The sequence below is a fragment of the Atta colombica genome, unplaced genomic scaffold (genome assembly GCF_001594045.1).
Source record: "Atta colombica isolate Treedump-2 unplaced genomic scaffold, Acol1.0 scaffold161, whole genome shotgun sequence".
NCBI classification, from domain to species: Eukaryota; Metazoa; Arthropoda; class Insecta; order Hymenoptera; family Formicidae; genus Atta; species Atta colombica.
In genome coordinates this window covers 294,226-311,017 of record NW_017259252.1, presented here as the reverse complement: position 1 = coordinate 311,017, position 16,792 = coordinate 294,226, and the positions used below count along the sequence as shown (strand labels likewise).

General features: G+C 32.9%; 1 protein-coding gene across 4 annotated transcripts in view; it reads right to left on the bottom strand.

Moving 5' to 3' along the window:
* The window catches only part of LOC108685885 (mediator of RNA polymerase II transcription subunit 14), a 24,116-nt gene that overhangs the window by 2,852 nt on the left and 4,472 nt on the right, over window positions 1–16,792 (bottom strand). Inside the window, exons 2-22 of one of the 4 annotated variants that reach the window (XM_018190895.1) lie at window positions 15,802–16,009; window positions 15,587–15,719; window positions 15,344–15,517; window positions 15,149–15,274; window positions 12,085–12,264; window positions 11,810–12,003; window positions 11,281–11,398; window positions 11,076–11,217; window positions 10,788–10,992; window positions 10,547–10,706; window positions 10,031–10,238; window positions 7,155–7,363; window positions 6,780–7,026; window positions 6,110–6,253; window positions 5,874–6,017; window positions 5,622–5,791; window positions 5,364–5,558; window positions 5,023–5,280; window positions 4,569–4,815; window positions 3,054–3,424; window positions 1,946–2,101 (exon numbers count right to left, since the gene is read on the bottom strand). In XM_018190895.1, the coding sequence (XP_018046384.1) occupies window positions 1,946–2,101; window positions 3,054–3,424; window positions 4,569–4,815; window positions 5,023–5,280; window positions 5,364–5,558; window positions 5,622–5,791; window positions 5,874–6,017; window positions 6,110–6,253; window positions 6,780–7,026; window positions 7,155–7,363; window positions 10,031–10,238; window positions 10,547–10,706; window positions 10,788–10,992; window positions 11,076–11,217; window positions 11,281–11,398; window positions 11,810–12,003; window positions 12,085–12,264; window positions 15,149–15,274; window positions 15,344–15,517; window positions 15,587–15,719; window positions 15,802–15,950 (3,930 nt within the window). In that variant the 5' untranslated portion in view covers window positions 15,951–16,009. Of the gene's footprint in view, window positions 1–1,945; window positions 2,102–3,053; window positions 3,425–4,568; window positions 4,816–5,022; window positions 5,281–5,363; window positions 5,792–5,873; window positions 6,018–6,109; window positions 6,254–6,779; window positions 7,027–7,154; window positions 7,364–10,030; window positions 10,239–10,546; window positions 10,707–10,787; window positions 10,993–11,075; window positions 11,218–11,280; window positions 11,399–11,809; window positions 12,004–12,084; window positions 12,265–15,148; window positions 15,275–15,343; window positions 15,518–15,586; window positions 15,720–15,801; window positions 16,010–16,792 lie in introns of all 4 variants that reach the window. The other 3 variants (XM_018190896.1, XM_018190893.1, XM_018190894.1) reach the window with 3 other exon arrangements.

Sequence of the window (16,792 nt, the reverse complement as noted above, 5' to 3'; positions counted from 1 at the left end):
TATATATATATAAAATGAATAAATATAATAGATATTATATAATAAATATATATTATGTAATAAACATATATATATATATATTTATAAGAAAAATATATAATAAAATCAATATATTTTGATTTGTGAGTAATTATTTAATTGAGAAACGAAATAAAAGCATAGGGGAATTCTTTGTAGGTTGGACATCCTTAGCATTTTTGCTCATAACTCAGATGAGAATCAACATATCATTGATATCAAGACTCTGTCTGAAAGCTGAGGTTAATAACTATATTGTGAACAAAAAGATCATTGGGTTTAGTGGATTTTTTTTTATAGCCAATTCAAAAAAAGGTTCAAAAACGACCCCCACAAATTTTTTAATGTAGGTTGGACACTCCCCAAAAAACGTTAAAAACTCAAGTAAAAATACAATGTTTACAAAATTTATAAAATTTCTTCAATTTATTAATTGGTCTCAGTTGATTTGAACATAAAAAAATGAAAATTTTAATGAAATGACATCATATTGATATTAGTCCATATCGGAATCGCAATTTGGGCATGTGTAAACGCACATAATCGGCACATTTTGCGTGAACGACTATATTGCATGTATGCGGCACTTTATGGAATTATTTTTGGTGAGTTTGTCAGGCATTTTTTTTGAGCAAATTATATAGTCATTATGCGTTTTTTTTTGGTGTTACTTTTTGTTCAGCGCTTCTTTCTTATTTTTCGCAGCTATTCGCTTTTGTTGTCGTTCTTTTAGAACATTTTCCGATGAAATAAGAACAGTTGTTCGCTATGGCTTTGGGTCACGAAAATCCTAACTTTGAACTCAATTTGGAAAAAAAATCACCGAAAATTTCATTAAAATGCAATAAAAATACTTTTTATTTCACTTAATAAGAATTCCGAACATCAAAAAATCATAAACAATTGCGTCGTATCATGAAAAATGAAAAAAAACCTATACACCTATGGTGTACAACCTATAAAATTGTTGACGTTTAGAAGTGCATTGAAAAAAAAATTCATGATTTGTTCGGAATTCTCTACATTATGAAAATACATAAAAAATGGAGCACAGTACATATATTCACCTTAAATTTTCGATGAAAATTATTCAATTTATAACCTTAGTAAAAAATGGGATTATTAATTTTCACTTTTTTTTCGATGTTTTTTTTCACAATTTGTTTGGCACAGAAATCTGTGGCGCGTCTTTTCGCTCCAAAATCACGTAAAAAGTAAAGTTTAGTATTTTAGAGACGATGATAGTCGGAATGTTTCCATTGCAAATATTCGAAATGTCAAGGGGTGTCCAACCTACAAAGATATCCAACCTACAAAGATGTCCAACTTACAAAGAACTCCTCTACATACATACGTTATCTATAATAACATACTATTAAAATATGGAATTTTAATTAAAATGCGATTTATACAAAATCTGATTCATCGGAGCCATTTTACAACTTTACGGAATCTCAAATAAACTTGCGATTTGAATAGTTTGAGTCATTTTTATAGAAACCGTTAAATACTACAATTAAACAATCTGTGAATGTAGATATATACAACATGCAAGTACAATATTGCAAAACAAGTGACAATATATAAATAATAGACCAAAGCGCGAAATTCAACTTTGAGCGCTTTGATGCTATGATGATTGTTTGACATATTTTCGGCATGTACAAGCTTTTATAAGTGTTCTAAATAAAAATATTTATCGTCATTTAAACATCTTACGATGTATTTAAATGAAAAACATGTATAGATCGTTATCATGTAATGATTTTCCTATAGGATGTTCCCAAACTTGAAGGATACTGTATATTAACTCTTTTTATTCTTAACCAGCTCATATTATTGACTTGTTTTTTTCTTATTTGAAATTTATTTTATTTTCTCAAGTGAATCACGTCGCATGGATATATAAAGCGTCTGCTTCAATTACCTGTAACTCTTCTACGCTCCATTGATCTTTATATTCTGGAAGTGAAAGAACCTTGATGTGAAGAGATTGGAAATGCGTAGGATTTAATCCAACTCTGCATTGCAAGCTCTCAGATTTGAAATGTACCACACCGGGTTCTGCATTGATACCAGTTAACTATAACACAATTTATATATTATATACATACACACACATATATATACATATGTGCATGTAAAAAATATATTTTATTTGTATTTATTTTATTAATAGCACGAAAGTTGATTACACAAGTTGTACCCTACAGAAAGTACCTCAATCATGCTCAACAGACAAAACTTGTATATAAATCAAATATAATAACTATAAGTGATCTAATTTTTTTAAATAAACTCTAAAAACGTTACGAATATTAAAGTCTTTAGCATGATTAGCATGATTAAAGTGTTTAGCATGATGATAGAAATCAGTCCAAGATCTCGGATGAAGGAAGAATTGACCAATCTTTGCTCTGGATTTAAGTGTAAGAACCATCATATTAAAGAATTAGAGTGCTCACTGATTAATTTTCTCTGTTAAATGCAGCTATTGATAGTCTATATTGATAAAATATATAACATTAATCAACAGTAGAATATTAATTTTATCCAATCCAGATCGATGCAAACTATGTGATGCCCACTACAGTCGAAAACGTTACAGGCTTGTTGCGTATAGGACGTATGGTATGCGTGGTAAGAAATCGCGCGATAGCTAATTAGACTCTGATCTGATCTGGAAGAGTTTAATTGGTTATCGCGTTGTCTCTTGCTACGCGTTGACGCGTTCTGTGCACAATAAGCCTTTATTTCTGTACTCTCTAAGTTGAAATGTAAATTTCAACTTATGCACCACCGTGTGCACCAGTTCAGAGAGTACAGGAATAAAAAACAGACCTTAAAAGTATAAGTTTCAAGTAAAATCTAAATAGCTGCCTCTATTATATTATTCTTTAGTATAAAGATGCTTTTTCATGCTGACGCTCAAATTTAGCGTCAAAACAGTTTACAATACGTTTCTTCCTAATTGTAAAGTTTTATTAGGACTGAAATCCTGAATTATATTACGATTTGTACGCAAGTTTACTTACGCAATCTTCCGTCTGGATAAAGCGTTGCAACTGTCTCCGCATATAGACGCAGCCTAGAAATCTCTCAAGCGGAGACATATCCGGACCTGGTAAGGCGGATGGATGACTCGATGGACAACAAAGCATTTCTAGAGCTTCGTGCGTGAGAAGTGTCGGCACGGCACCCGCCCAGGACCTCTGCGGTAATACCCTGGAGATGTGACTACCGGTCTTATGATCGGAGGCTTGCGGACTATGCAATGCTGCATGACTCGGGCTTTGTCCAGGTCTCGCGGGAGAAGGTCTCGGTACACTGGGAGATCCAGGCCAGTTGGAGGCAGCCGGGGAAGCCATACTTTGAGAAGCCGGAAAAGGACTACCATCGATATGACCTAAACATTGACGTATCATTATTAACTTGTAAAGATAGCTTTGTTCGCTTTGATATTCCTGACAAACATTTGATATTCCCTATAAACTTACAATTTCAATTGAAAATTATCATCATTTTTAGCTTGCATTTTTTTCAAACATAATAAAAGTATAAAGCAAACTATAGAAATCAATGACTTAGGTCTACTTGGATCTTAAATGCTTGTATAATTCTGTGTGAATTTATATATTGAATTTATATATTACGTATGTAGTCTTTTGAAAGCGCATCGAAATAATTGTTCGGTCTTGAAACGCTAACTGCTACTAAACTATCGAAGTAATATCACAAGTTAAATTGACTAGCAATTTAATATTTTGATACTTTTTCGCATCTTCGAATGATCTTAATAATGCTGAGTGACATATCATAAAAGTGTAAAGACTTTTAATTAAGATAAAGAGAAGGATCCAGTTATTAAGTTCATAAAAAAAAGCAGTAATCTGAACCGAAAAAAGGTAGATACACTTCCGCATCATGCACGCATAACCGAGAAATTGATGGTAATTTAACAATCTAATATCTTTTAATATGAGTGGCTAAAGCGTTTCGTTAAATATATGAATAATTTATACTAAATTCTGTATCTATTCAAATGAACTTCTAGATGATCCTTCAATACGGAATGCATATTGGCCATCATTATTCATTTATTTAAAAAATCATTAAAATTTTGAAAAATAAAAAGTTTATTTTCTGTTCCTACACGGGGATTGTATTATAAGAACTGATTTGAACTAATGCAAAATTCTAATCCAGCTAGCAATCCAGCAGGAAAAGAAGCATCCGCCAGCTCAAGTGATCGATTAATAACTGTGTGTCTTAACGCCGATATTACAGATATTTGGCGAAAGCGAAAAAGAGAATTCTAGTGTAATCTAATGTAAGAATAAAAAAAAACTTCTGATCTAATATTAATTAGTTCAGTGAACTCGTATATTGAGTTCAGTTGCACTGAATAAAAAAAACGTCATTTCAAAATAGAAAACGCTTCAGTGTATACTTTTCGAACTAGTGCTATCAACTAAGCATAGAAAATAAATCTAAAGTATAATAAATATAAAAGTATATAACGATGAAAATTTATTTCTTGTCACTTATACCTGTTTGCATGAATGAACCAGCAGGAGAATGCCCTACTTGAACATTACTGCAAGGACCAGGCGATGATGTCGGCATGAGACCAGCTGGACTAGGAACGTGCATCGGATTTAAAGGACTGTTTGCAACGAGTCCAGATCCAGGAGATGGATGTGGTAACATATTAGGTGTATTTGGTGGTAACGATGGCGGAGATGCTAAATTAAATGAAGTTGCAGGACTACTTCCGAAACTTTGATGTTGATTTGCCTAAAAAGAAGTTTGAGATTAATCGAATTTCTCATTAAGATGCTGATAGATTAATTTTGAGAAAAAAAATTCTATTGTAACGAAAACTAGAAAAACAAATTTCAAGATAACAAAGTAATAAATAAAATATTCCTTCCTTGGAGAACAAATATGTAAAAAAAGATTTGTTATCTTATAGTTAGTTGAATGGATATACTTAGGACTTACCTGGGATATATTTGCTGTATGAGGACTGGCCGGTGTATGAGGATTACTACCAGACGGTGGTGTGAGCGGTGGATGAAATCTCAGACCTTCGCGTTGTTGGGCGGGCGATTGGGGCCCACTCCTGTGATGGCCTAAGAAGCTTACGTTGCCTCCAGCACCATCGCTGTCCATAGTAACAGGCGACGGTGGATTATCATCCTCCGACTGAGACCTCCTTCTGTATACCGCATTCTCGTCGACATATTTCGACAAAAATGCCTGTAATGACAGAAATACATTTATCAGGAGATTATCAAACGCTTTAAGCATTCAATTCGAGTCTTTTTTTTTGTATATCTTACTTTTAAGCCCTGCGTAGGTGTGAACTCATCGACAACGTTACTTCTGTCGAAACGACTATAAGCACCGTCGCGTAAGCTCACCAAACCCCCGCCGCGCAAACGTAATTCCAAACAATACATTCCTTGATACGCTATCCTTACTAAAGTGACACATTGTGGCATTATAGTAAACGTTTGTACCGGCACTCGTGGTCTCTGTAGAGAGGAATTTAGCCGTAAATCTGAACCGAAAAAAGGCAGATACGCGCGTGCACTTACCGCATGCACGCATAACTGAGGGATTGATGGTAATTTACTAATCGAAGTGAGTGGCTGAAGCGTTTCGTTAAGTATATGAATAATTTGTGCCAAATTCGTGTATCTATTCAAATGAGCTTCTAGTTGTTCCTTCATTATAGAATGCGCATTGGTCACCGTATTTGTTGGACCTACAATACAAGCGGAATATTCGTTATTACATCATTTCTATCGATCGAATGTTCGAAATTGATATCGATGCGAAAAACTTACTCCTACCAAATACCAGCTTAAATGCCTTGTCGTTCGTACTCCACTGTATAGTGACAGTTGCACCTTGATTTGGACCATACGCAAGAACCAGCTTGCTATAACTATAAGACTTAATGCTAACCATATTGCGTAAGTTATATTTCTCTGAAATAAAGAAGGTAGTATGGCGAATTATATAGAACACAATTTATGCAATGCAAAAATGCAATGATTTTTCAGTGCAATGTGTAACGCACCCATTTTGAAATATTCAGCTAAATCATGAACAATCAAATACAAATGTACTATCTGTCCCCAATCGTTTAATAAAACATCTACAGTGCGGGAGACGGTATCGGCTGTACCCATTTCATATTGAAAGTAGACTGGTCTACGCAAACCTGTAAAATCCGAAATTTACACTTAATATCTACTATTAAAGGAAGCAGAACACACAACGTATTTTATTTGCTCATGAGAGAAGATCCGATTTTATTCGGAATCGACGTGTGCCATATTTCAGTTTAAACATTGCAGTATAGACTTTTACATAACGCTGCATAATGCATAAAATCTAAGAAAATAAACTAATTAGAATCTTTCATTTCATACTCTGATTAGTTAATTCCTTTATATCTTATGCGTTATGCAGCGTTAGGCAAAAGTCTGTGCTGCGGCCTTATACTATAAATTAATATGGAAACATTCACACATTTTTATATGTTACATATATGTATACATGTGCATGTATACACACACGCACGCACACACAAATACATATATATTTTTTAAAATTTAACAAAAAGAAGACTTATTAGCGAAATTGTAATAATACCTCACTGTTAAATTCTTAACTTTATATTGTAAAATTATGAAAAATATACGCATTAATGGACAAACTCTAGTATGAAGAAACAGTATCAAAACCTTGTTCTTTGGGATGACTGCTGGAGAGAGGACTACCATAAAATACAAATTCCACCGTCCAAGTTTTAGCCATGCCTTTGCCCTGAACTCTAATCGAGACACTCAAAAGTCTTTTGAGAAGAGCGTGCCAAGCACTGCTCGTAGCTATGCTCGGTGATGGTGCAGGCAATTGAACAAGTTTGAGTACCAATGCCGTGGCATTCGCCTCGACTTGGAGTCCCTGATGGGCTATCTCTCGTCTAGTAAGCTGCGTATTAATATTAAATTAAAATAATTTATAACACGGAAGAATTCATTATCATATACAAGATATTTTTTGCTAAATGAGCAAACGACATACTATATGGAAAACTCAATGAGAGAATAAAATCTTACTTCTTGAGCCAGAGTTACGAACGGTATTCGTTCGTCGCACAAAGCGACAACGTGTGCCAATTCCGGAATAAAGTAAGCTGGATGCTTTGGTCTTCTATTCTGTGGTGTTCCTGCCGCATCTGTCCTTCCTCCGACCCCGGTGCTTCTACGTTTGTTGTTAGACGTCTCCACCACTTCTGTAATGCACCCCCCATCTTGATCATTATTCCCTAAAAAATCCACCCGTTAATCCCCCTAAAAGTAACAGAGCAGTATGCCGATACCACACTGAATGATGCCAGATGTTAATATTATCCGTTTTTATTATATTGCATATTAATAACGAACAAATGAGTATATTAGTAACTAGTAAGAGTTAGTAAGAAGATTAATCTTAACATTCTCAAGCAGAATATATTATATGTATCTAATTCGAGAGCATTGACATATAATTACAATTAATTAATACAGTATACTCGATAAGTTAATTATAAATAGGGCTGAGCATGTATCTGAAATATTTTTATTTGAAAAACAATATTTATAACGTAATTGTATTTTGTATTTTATATTTCAAATAACTAAGATTGACAATTAATCTTATTTATTTGAATCACAAAATACAAACATCTTCTATTTTAAATACAAAATGTGTAATACTTTCATGTGCTCCGCTGAAATACTACAATAAATATACTTGTATTGCAAATAATTTGTTTTAAATAAAAGTATTTCAAATACATGTCCAGCCCTGATTATAAAGACAGTTATTTATATGTTATATATTAATTATATATTACTACTAATTCTATTTTAGTTTCGCAAACTAAATGTTTCTCTTTTTCTAATGGAAATGGAAAAAAATGAAGAAATATTCAGATTTCAGTTGTATATGCGTGCGTACGCGCGCGCATGTATTAGTGTGCAACTTTGCTTCCGCCGTTTTCCTATAGATGGCTTTAACGGTAAGTAGTGGTCGAAATAAATAGATCATAGACATCATACAATAAACTTGGGCATCTGTCAACATAACCCCATAGAAACATTAGTCGATTTGTGTCTGCATCATAAAGTTATTCTCGATTGAAAATGTCAGTTTACGAGCCAAATTCTCGTCATTTGCGGGAGGTTTTAATTTTTTGCTTCAATATGAAGAAATCTGCGGCTGAGGCTCATCGAATGCTCTCAAATACTTATGGTGAGGCCGCTATTAGTGAAAGAACGTGTCGTGAGTGGTTTCAACGCTTCAAGAACGGTGATTTTGACGTCCAAGGTCATGCTCTGCATTTGGTGGGACCAGCTCGGCGTAGTGTATTATGAATTGTTAAAACCGACTGAAACAATCACAGGCGATCGGTATCGAATGCAATTGATGCGTTTGAGCCGAGCATTGAAAGACAAACGGCCGCAATACAACGAGAGACACGATAAAGTGATTTTGCAGCATGACAATGCTCGACCCCATGTTGCGAAAGTAGTCAAGACATACTTGGAAACGTGAAATGGGAAGTCCTTCCCCACCCGCCGTATTCTCCAGACGTTGCTTCCTGACTATCACTTGTTTCGATCAATGGCACACGGCCTGGCTGACCAGCACTTCCGGTCTTATGAAGAAGTAAAAAATTGGATCGATTCGTGGATAGCTTCAAAAGATGATGCCTCAGTTTTTTCGACGCGGGATTTGTACGCTACCCGAAAGATGGGAGAAAGTAGTGGCCAGCGATAGACAATACTTTGAATCATAAATGTATAACCAGTTTTTTACAATAAAGCCTCGAATTTCGGAAAAAAAACGGCGGAAGCAAAGTTGTATTATAATTACGTTAATCTGATTTTAATTAATTAAAGAAAAGCCCAAAGTGTTCGCATAGAACTTAATATATAAATAAGAATCATATGGTATAATATATAATATATTTATATTTATATCATTAGCAGAGGAAAAATGAAGTGTTCAAATTAATTAGTATTAAAAAATTAAAATTGTTACATAAGATTAGGAATTATAGTTTTAAATTATATTACAAGCAATTACACAATACAGTATATATCAGGTTTATTTGCATGGCTCGAACATGCTTTAATATACTTCTACCACAGTTCTTATTTTAACAAGAGCATTGAAATGAGTAGAAACTATGGAGCATGTTGGGGCACGCGATGCGAACCTATCTTTTGCCTACATACTTATACATCCATGCTGATCATGCTAATAATATATCATGCTAATAATACATCGTAAACAAAAGCAGTTGCGATAAAGCCATTTTTAATCTCTCTAAATTCAAACGAAACTGTTGAGGAGAGGAGGGGAGGTGTGTACCTCCTATTTATAATTTCCGTTATAATTTCCAGGAGAACATGAGCCTAAATCTCATCCTTTATAAATTATTACATTTTGCATTTGAACAATTTATAAAGGATGTGATACTTTTCAAGGACTAAGATTTTTTAAAATAATGTTCCCGGAATTATCAGTCTCAAAAACTTGCCAAAAATATCATTTAGAATATCAAGAAATGAAGGTACATTTCTCCTTTTAGTTTCATTTGAATTCAGGGAGAAAGGCAAAAGATGACCCTTATCACAATCCCTCCTTTACGTACAAATATATGCATAGCTATAAAAATTATTCACTTATCCATGTACCGATTTAATGCACCGATACACAACACTAACATAGTATCGTTATTATCTTTATTCTTATCTTATTATCTTTAGCTATTGATTTTATCTAATATCTAGAATAAGGAAAATCTGTAGTGTTAAAAAAAAGATTTAATCATAAAAAATTAAAGAAAAATAAAATATGTGACTTAATAAACGATAGGTATTGGTATACTTCTCATACTTATCCTTATTCCAAAATATAATAAAACTTGTATACATCTACTCACCACTATCAACACTTGTAAATGGGCCGTGAGTAATCACAAAAGTATCAAACTCAATAAGGCTTTGGACTTTCAAATACATTTTCGGTATTTCCGTTTCTATGCTATCATCGTGTGGATCATCTTCGATGGAACTATGCTTCACTACAGCAAGATAGAAAGAGCATTCTATTTCACATGGTGAGCTTTCTTTCTCTTTGAATGCGACAATCTAAAATAAAGCATATGTAGACTTATCAGTCTGTCTGTGTGTGTCTCTCTCTCTCTCTCTCTGTGTGTGTGTGTGTGTGTGTGTGTGTTGTGTGTGTGCGCGTGTGTATGTGTAGCATAAACTAAAATATTGGGTTGTCCAGAAAGTTCGTGCCGCAAAAGATTTAAATTTAATAAATGTATACTAAAATTTAAATCTTCTGCGTTTTAATTTTCCTTCAAAATCGGCACGAACTTTCCGGACAACCCAATAGTATATATTTTAAATTATTATTATAATTATAGTTTTTTAAATTAATAAAGATGTACCAATATGACTGTCGGATGTCGGTGCAATTGAACGAACATCCGATGCCGACTAATCTTAGACATAGGATGATCTGGATGATGCAAAACGGGCAAACGTTCATGCGAGGTAGCTGGTAGATGTTGCAATGTTTTCTCACAACGTCTCTGTGTTATCCAAAATCTATCAAAACACAACCGATTTTATTTCTAAATATGCTGAAAATGTCCAGGAAAAATCATAAAGTATTGTAATAATTAATACCTCAATTCAGATATAAGCGTCGGAAGACGCGAATGATCCCCATTTAAGGCCATTGTTAATTCTGGGACAAGTGGTGCGTCATATTGAGGGACATGGCACTGTAGCATACCAGTATGAGTGTCAACTGTAACCAATAGCAGCTCGGCACGTAAACATGGTTGCAATATAGGCACTGATAAAATAGCTGGAGATCCCGCTAAAGTACCTAAAATATTATTTAAATTAATCTTTTCATTTTCAAATATAAAAAATCAAATATAAAAGAGACAAAAAGTATTCTTAACTTACATTCAACGTCTTTCAGCATTGTTTGTAGCTCTTGTTTCAATTCGGACAAACGATTTCGGGTTCGGACGTAGATCGTGTGCACGAGTAAACATTCCATCGACAATTGATCTGACCTAATGGCTCTATGTGCTATCTCACTTTCCTGCATCACATATTATCACGATGTAAAACGTCATGTTTGAAAAATATAAATGTATCATTTTACCTTACTGCCTAACGACGGAATATGTACAACTGCGAGAGGCCTCGCAGGATCATGTTGATCTACTTGAACAGTTAATCTATATCCAAGCTCTGATCGTGGATCCTTTCTCGTTAATTCCCTAAAAAGATCTCATATATGAATATAAATATCATACGTATATAAAAATGCGTATCTAAAAATTCTTTTGCAAAATACCTTTTACACACGCATGCACGCACGCATACATATATATATCATTTATTTACAACAACGAATCAAAAGAAATAAAATTTTTCAAAAAATATGTTTCAATGTTCTAGCTCATTAAAATTTTTGTAATAGATTAATTTTAAAATATCATTAAAATATAATTATTATTTATTATAATATATTTATATATTTAAAATATAATTTTAATGTAATAATTGATTGTAAAGAAATAAAAAATGTTATTTTTAAATGGTTTTTCCATTTTTTTTTGCAACTAAAAAAATGACAATTTTGGAATTGTATCGTTGTTGTAACAAGCAATATTATTATTAGTTTTTACCTCCAATAAGATATAGAAAGACATTTGCCAGGTGTATATTCGTCTACATGAATATGATCGTCCAATCTATCTCGAATCAGCCTTAACGTTTGAGAATACAAAACTTCTAATTGTAATGATTGACAAAAATAATGCAGGATATGATATACTTCTGATAGTGGATTAGTACTTTCAGCCAATCGCGATTGAACAACCTGTTGTAAAAAATAATTAACATCCGTTAAACATCTGAAAGTATAAGTTATCAACTTGATTTTTTTGATTCATGAACATACTTGGTGTACATATCGAGTTTGCAAAGGATGTACTAATGCTTTTCCATCTCCAGTCTCTCTATCCGAAACTAAAATTTCTAATTCTAATAGTCTCCATGGAACTGTTGGCCCATCACCCATAACCGTAAGAGATACTGAAAACTCTTGCTCAATAAGAAACGTAACTCTTCCTGCCTCGATCTATACATCAATAATAAATTAAACTTAATTATGCATTTTTTCTTCTACAAAGTAATTATAGTGTATCTTTTATAGTGTATCTTTTAACAAAATTTATATTTCTGTTTATCAAATAAAAATAAAAAGCCTTTGAGAGCCAAAGCTGAATGTTATTGCAATTATAATTTATTGTATAACAATTATTTAAACGTTTTGATTCATGTTAGGATCCTCTTTAGCAATTATATTAACACCGTAAGTAAAATATATATAAAATTGGTTAGACAATATACACAATTGAATCATTACAATGTGTTTAAGATTACAAAAATTATTTATTCGTTCATTATATAAACTATGGATAAGATATATCTGAATGAAACATTCAACTCGTATATGGTGTACAAATATGAAATGACGATTTTTTTCTCAAAAGAAAAAAAAACATTAAATTCGGAAGAATGATAAAAAGAGATTTATTCAAAGAATGCTCCATTGCTAGTTACACATTTTTCCCATCTTTCGAGCAATTTGTGGATATCACTCCAGTAAAAATTTTCTCCTTTTGTCGCGAACCATCGAGCCATTTTTTCACATCTTCGTACGAAACAAAGCGCTGCTCAGCAAGTGCGTGACCCATCGATGCAAACAAATGGTAATCGGAAGGAGCCAAGTCTGGTGAGTAAGCCGCATGGGGTAGAACTTCTCAGCTGAGTGCTTCCAACGTGTCCCGAACTGGTTTTGCCGTATGTGATGGAGCATTGTCATGGAGAAAAATGACCTTATGTTGTCTCTTTTGGTATTCTAGTTTTTTAAGCGAACGGTTCAAATCGATCAATTGTTGTTGATAGCGTTTGGTATTAATCATTTCGCCAAGCTTCAATAGCTCATAATAGACCACACCTTCTGGTCCCACCAAACACAGAGCATCGTCTTCCTGCCAAAGCGATTCGGTCTTGCAGTCGATGTGGATGGTGCGTCTGGATCTACCCATGATTTTTTGCGCTTGGGATTCTCAAAAAAAATCCACTTTTCATCCCCAGTAACGATACGATGCAAGAATGACTTTTTTCTGTATCGTTCGAGCAAAATTTCACATGTGTTTTTGCGCCTTTCCATCTGTCTCTCGTTCAATTCATGTGGCACCCATCTGCCGACTTTCTGAATCTTTCCCATCTCTCGTAGGCGATCGGAAACAGCTTGTTGACTAACGTTCAATTGCTCTGCGAGTTGTTTTTGTGTTTGTGAATCATCTTCATCCAGCAATGCTTGCAATTCCACGTCTTCATACTTTTTGGGCGGTTTTCCGTGTTCCCTGTCTGCAACATCGAAATCTCCACTTTTGAAATGCTGAAATCATCGTTTACACGTTTTTTGCGATGGAGCATGTTCACCATAAGCTTCTCCAAGTAATCTGCGGTATGATTCCGCAGCAGTTTTCTTCAAATGAAAACAAAAAATTAATTCTGTCCGCGAATGCTCCTTATTTGGTACAAATTCATATTTCATATTAAACATAGTAACACAATACTATGCAAACACTTTTCAATCAAATCACTTTGCGCGTTTGACACTTGTTGATGGTACAATAAAATGGCGTATAATGTTAAATTTTTATACTTCACACTGCATTGGTGCGCCATCTGTTTCTCAAATCGTCATTTCATACTTGTACACCGTATCCTATTTATATGTTTCCAATAATGGCCATTAAATTTCCAAATATACTAAATAATAAAATTTAAGTGATGAAATGAAGATTGGTAATTAAATCAAAACATGGCAATTACATGATAGTTAAAAGATGAACATATTAAGCAATATTGACAGCACGCTATCATGGATCATAACAAGACACTTGATAAAGTAAAAAAGAAGGGGAAACATCAAGTTTTAGAAATTAAAGTGTATAAGAGATCTAAAAATTCCGTATCACTCTGTACATTAAGCTCTTTTTTTATGTATAAATATCATTTCAGATATTAGTCGTTTGTTTAAAAAGCTTTCTCTATCTAGAATTTTTATATTATCCAGTCTCAAAATTATGTGCAAATTCCAGTCTGTGCTCAGTAATTACGGAATATTGCGACATATTCCAATTAATATAATCCTTAATTCTTTTCACATTCTGCTTGTTTGACGTAAGATGCATCACAATCCTTGCAATCGATTCTGTAAACATTTGTATGTGACAAACCTGGAAGTTTATCCTTGAGTACTTGATAAATTTACATAGCTTGTTAATTCCTGTACGCTACTTTAATCAAGTCTAAGACTTGATGCTTCCTCCTCTTCTTCAGTTTATCGAGTGTCTTGTTGTGTTATTGTTTAATACATACATGTATCTCATTAGATCCATGATAGCATGATTGCTATCAACATCGCATGATATGCTTATCTTTTAATTGTCATATAAGTTTTTGATTTTAATTACCTTTAGTTTAATTTTCAATCTTTATTTCATTGATTTAAGTTTTATTTAGTGTGTTTGAAAATTTAACAGATATTATTGCACACATGTGACGAGTTGAATATTTCATTCAGATATATCTTATCCACATATATCTTATTCACATAACGATGAATAGATAATTTTGTAATCTTAAATACATTGATAATGATTCAATTGTGTATAATTGTCTCAAATCAACAATCAATTTTGTATATATTTTACTTATGATGTTAATATAATTGCTAAAGAGAATTCTAATCATGAGTCTAAACGTTTAATTAATTATTTATTAATTATTATTTAATATTATTTATTAATTAATTATTATACATAATAAATTATTATCCCAACAACATCCAGCATTGGATTTCAAAGGCTTTTTATTTTTATTTGATTTACTTCATTAGAGCCTATATTATTTCTATTGATTTCTACTTATTTTTATATAATTACCTTTAAGTTACGCATCTGTGGCAACAAGTTTCCAGTGACTAATCTATGTTGAATGACTTGATTCAATCTCTGCAATGTACTTCTCTTTTCTGTAGGAGTGATAGGATCTGGAGGCACTATTCTCTCCTATTCAAATACAATAATTTCTCAAATCATATTTTTATATATATATATTTTTTTTTCGTGCATACTTACTCGAATACAAGCTGGTAATCTGCCGTATGTTCCAGTGGTAAGTACTTCTACAGCTGCAGGAATATGGAAATTTGGAAGTCTAGCGTGTACCAAAGTATCACGAGCCATCCTCGCCAGCATATCCGCAGTATCGACAAAAAGCAATGATTGCTTATCTAAAAACGCCATTATGTGCTGAAAAGAACAAATTATTAGACTGTAATTTTTAATTATGCGGTACAAAATGTATAAAAATGTGCATACTGTAGATTTATCCACTTTAGATGCGCTATTTGCCCATTTTACCAGTGCCAATAAACGGACGTACAACTGTCTCGTCCGAGCAGAAAAATTATAAATTTCAATTTTGCGTTCCATGTCTGTTTTACGAGGGAGCCTAAACAAAGAGATACAGAATAAACCGTAATATCGTAAAGAATGGAAGCATTTTTGTCGATATTTCTCTATTTTGTACGTACAGTTCGGCAAGAACAGTGAGTTCATGATACGTTCGTTGTATAATAAAATCTATAAGCATCCCCAAGGATATAGATCCACCACGATTACCTTCCTGTGGTATATTATTTGTAACGGGAGTTTGATGGCCCTCTAAAGGTACTGGCGCCATTTCGATATCGTTTTTAACAGAAAGTATCTTAATTCGACGTACACTTATAGACGTTTCCTCTACAAATGACAAAAATTGTATTATTACTTTAAAAATATATACATAACATACATATAAGTAACATATTTTATATTAACAATACATATGTTTTGATTTCAAAAATTAATTTATTTAGTATTTGGTTACAGAAATATGTATCATTTAATATTTTATATAAAAAAAAAAAATAAAACAGGCAGAGAAAGGTTTGATGTCTCTGTATAAAATATAATTGTAGATAGAGTTCATTATATTCCATAGTGAACACAGAAAATCCTTTTATAGAAATAGACATTTCGAGCATTGCCTATCACGATAATTCAAAAATAAAATCTCAAGTTATAAGCTATAAGAAATTGATCAATTGACAGTTGAATATGGAAACAATAATAGATTATAATGGATTAATTTCTTATGGCTTACGACCCTAGAACAAGTTTAAGTTTTAATCGGTGAAGTTGGCTAATAGCCAACTTATACAACAAATGGACTGTCTACATTAAGTCATTATCCAAGTTTTAAGTTTTATACACATTCTACAATAAGCCATTAAGTAATAAATCAAATCAGAAGCTAGAAATTGACCAATCAATTATTCTTCTTACACTTGACTGTGTAAGAATTGATCAATTTTTAGCTTCTGATTTCTGATTTATTACTAATGGCTTCTTGTAGAATGGCCATTAAGCTGTAAGAAAATGATCAATCATAATCAAGTACTCTTTTCACATTCAACTGTGATTGTTATAAACTAGAATCAATTTCTTATGACTTAAGCTTAGATGACCTATTATAGAAAACCT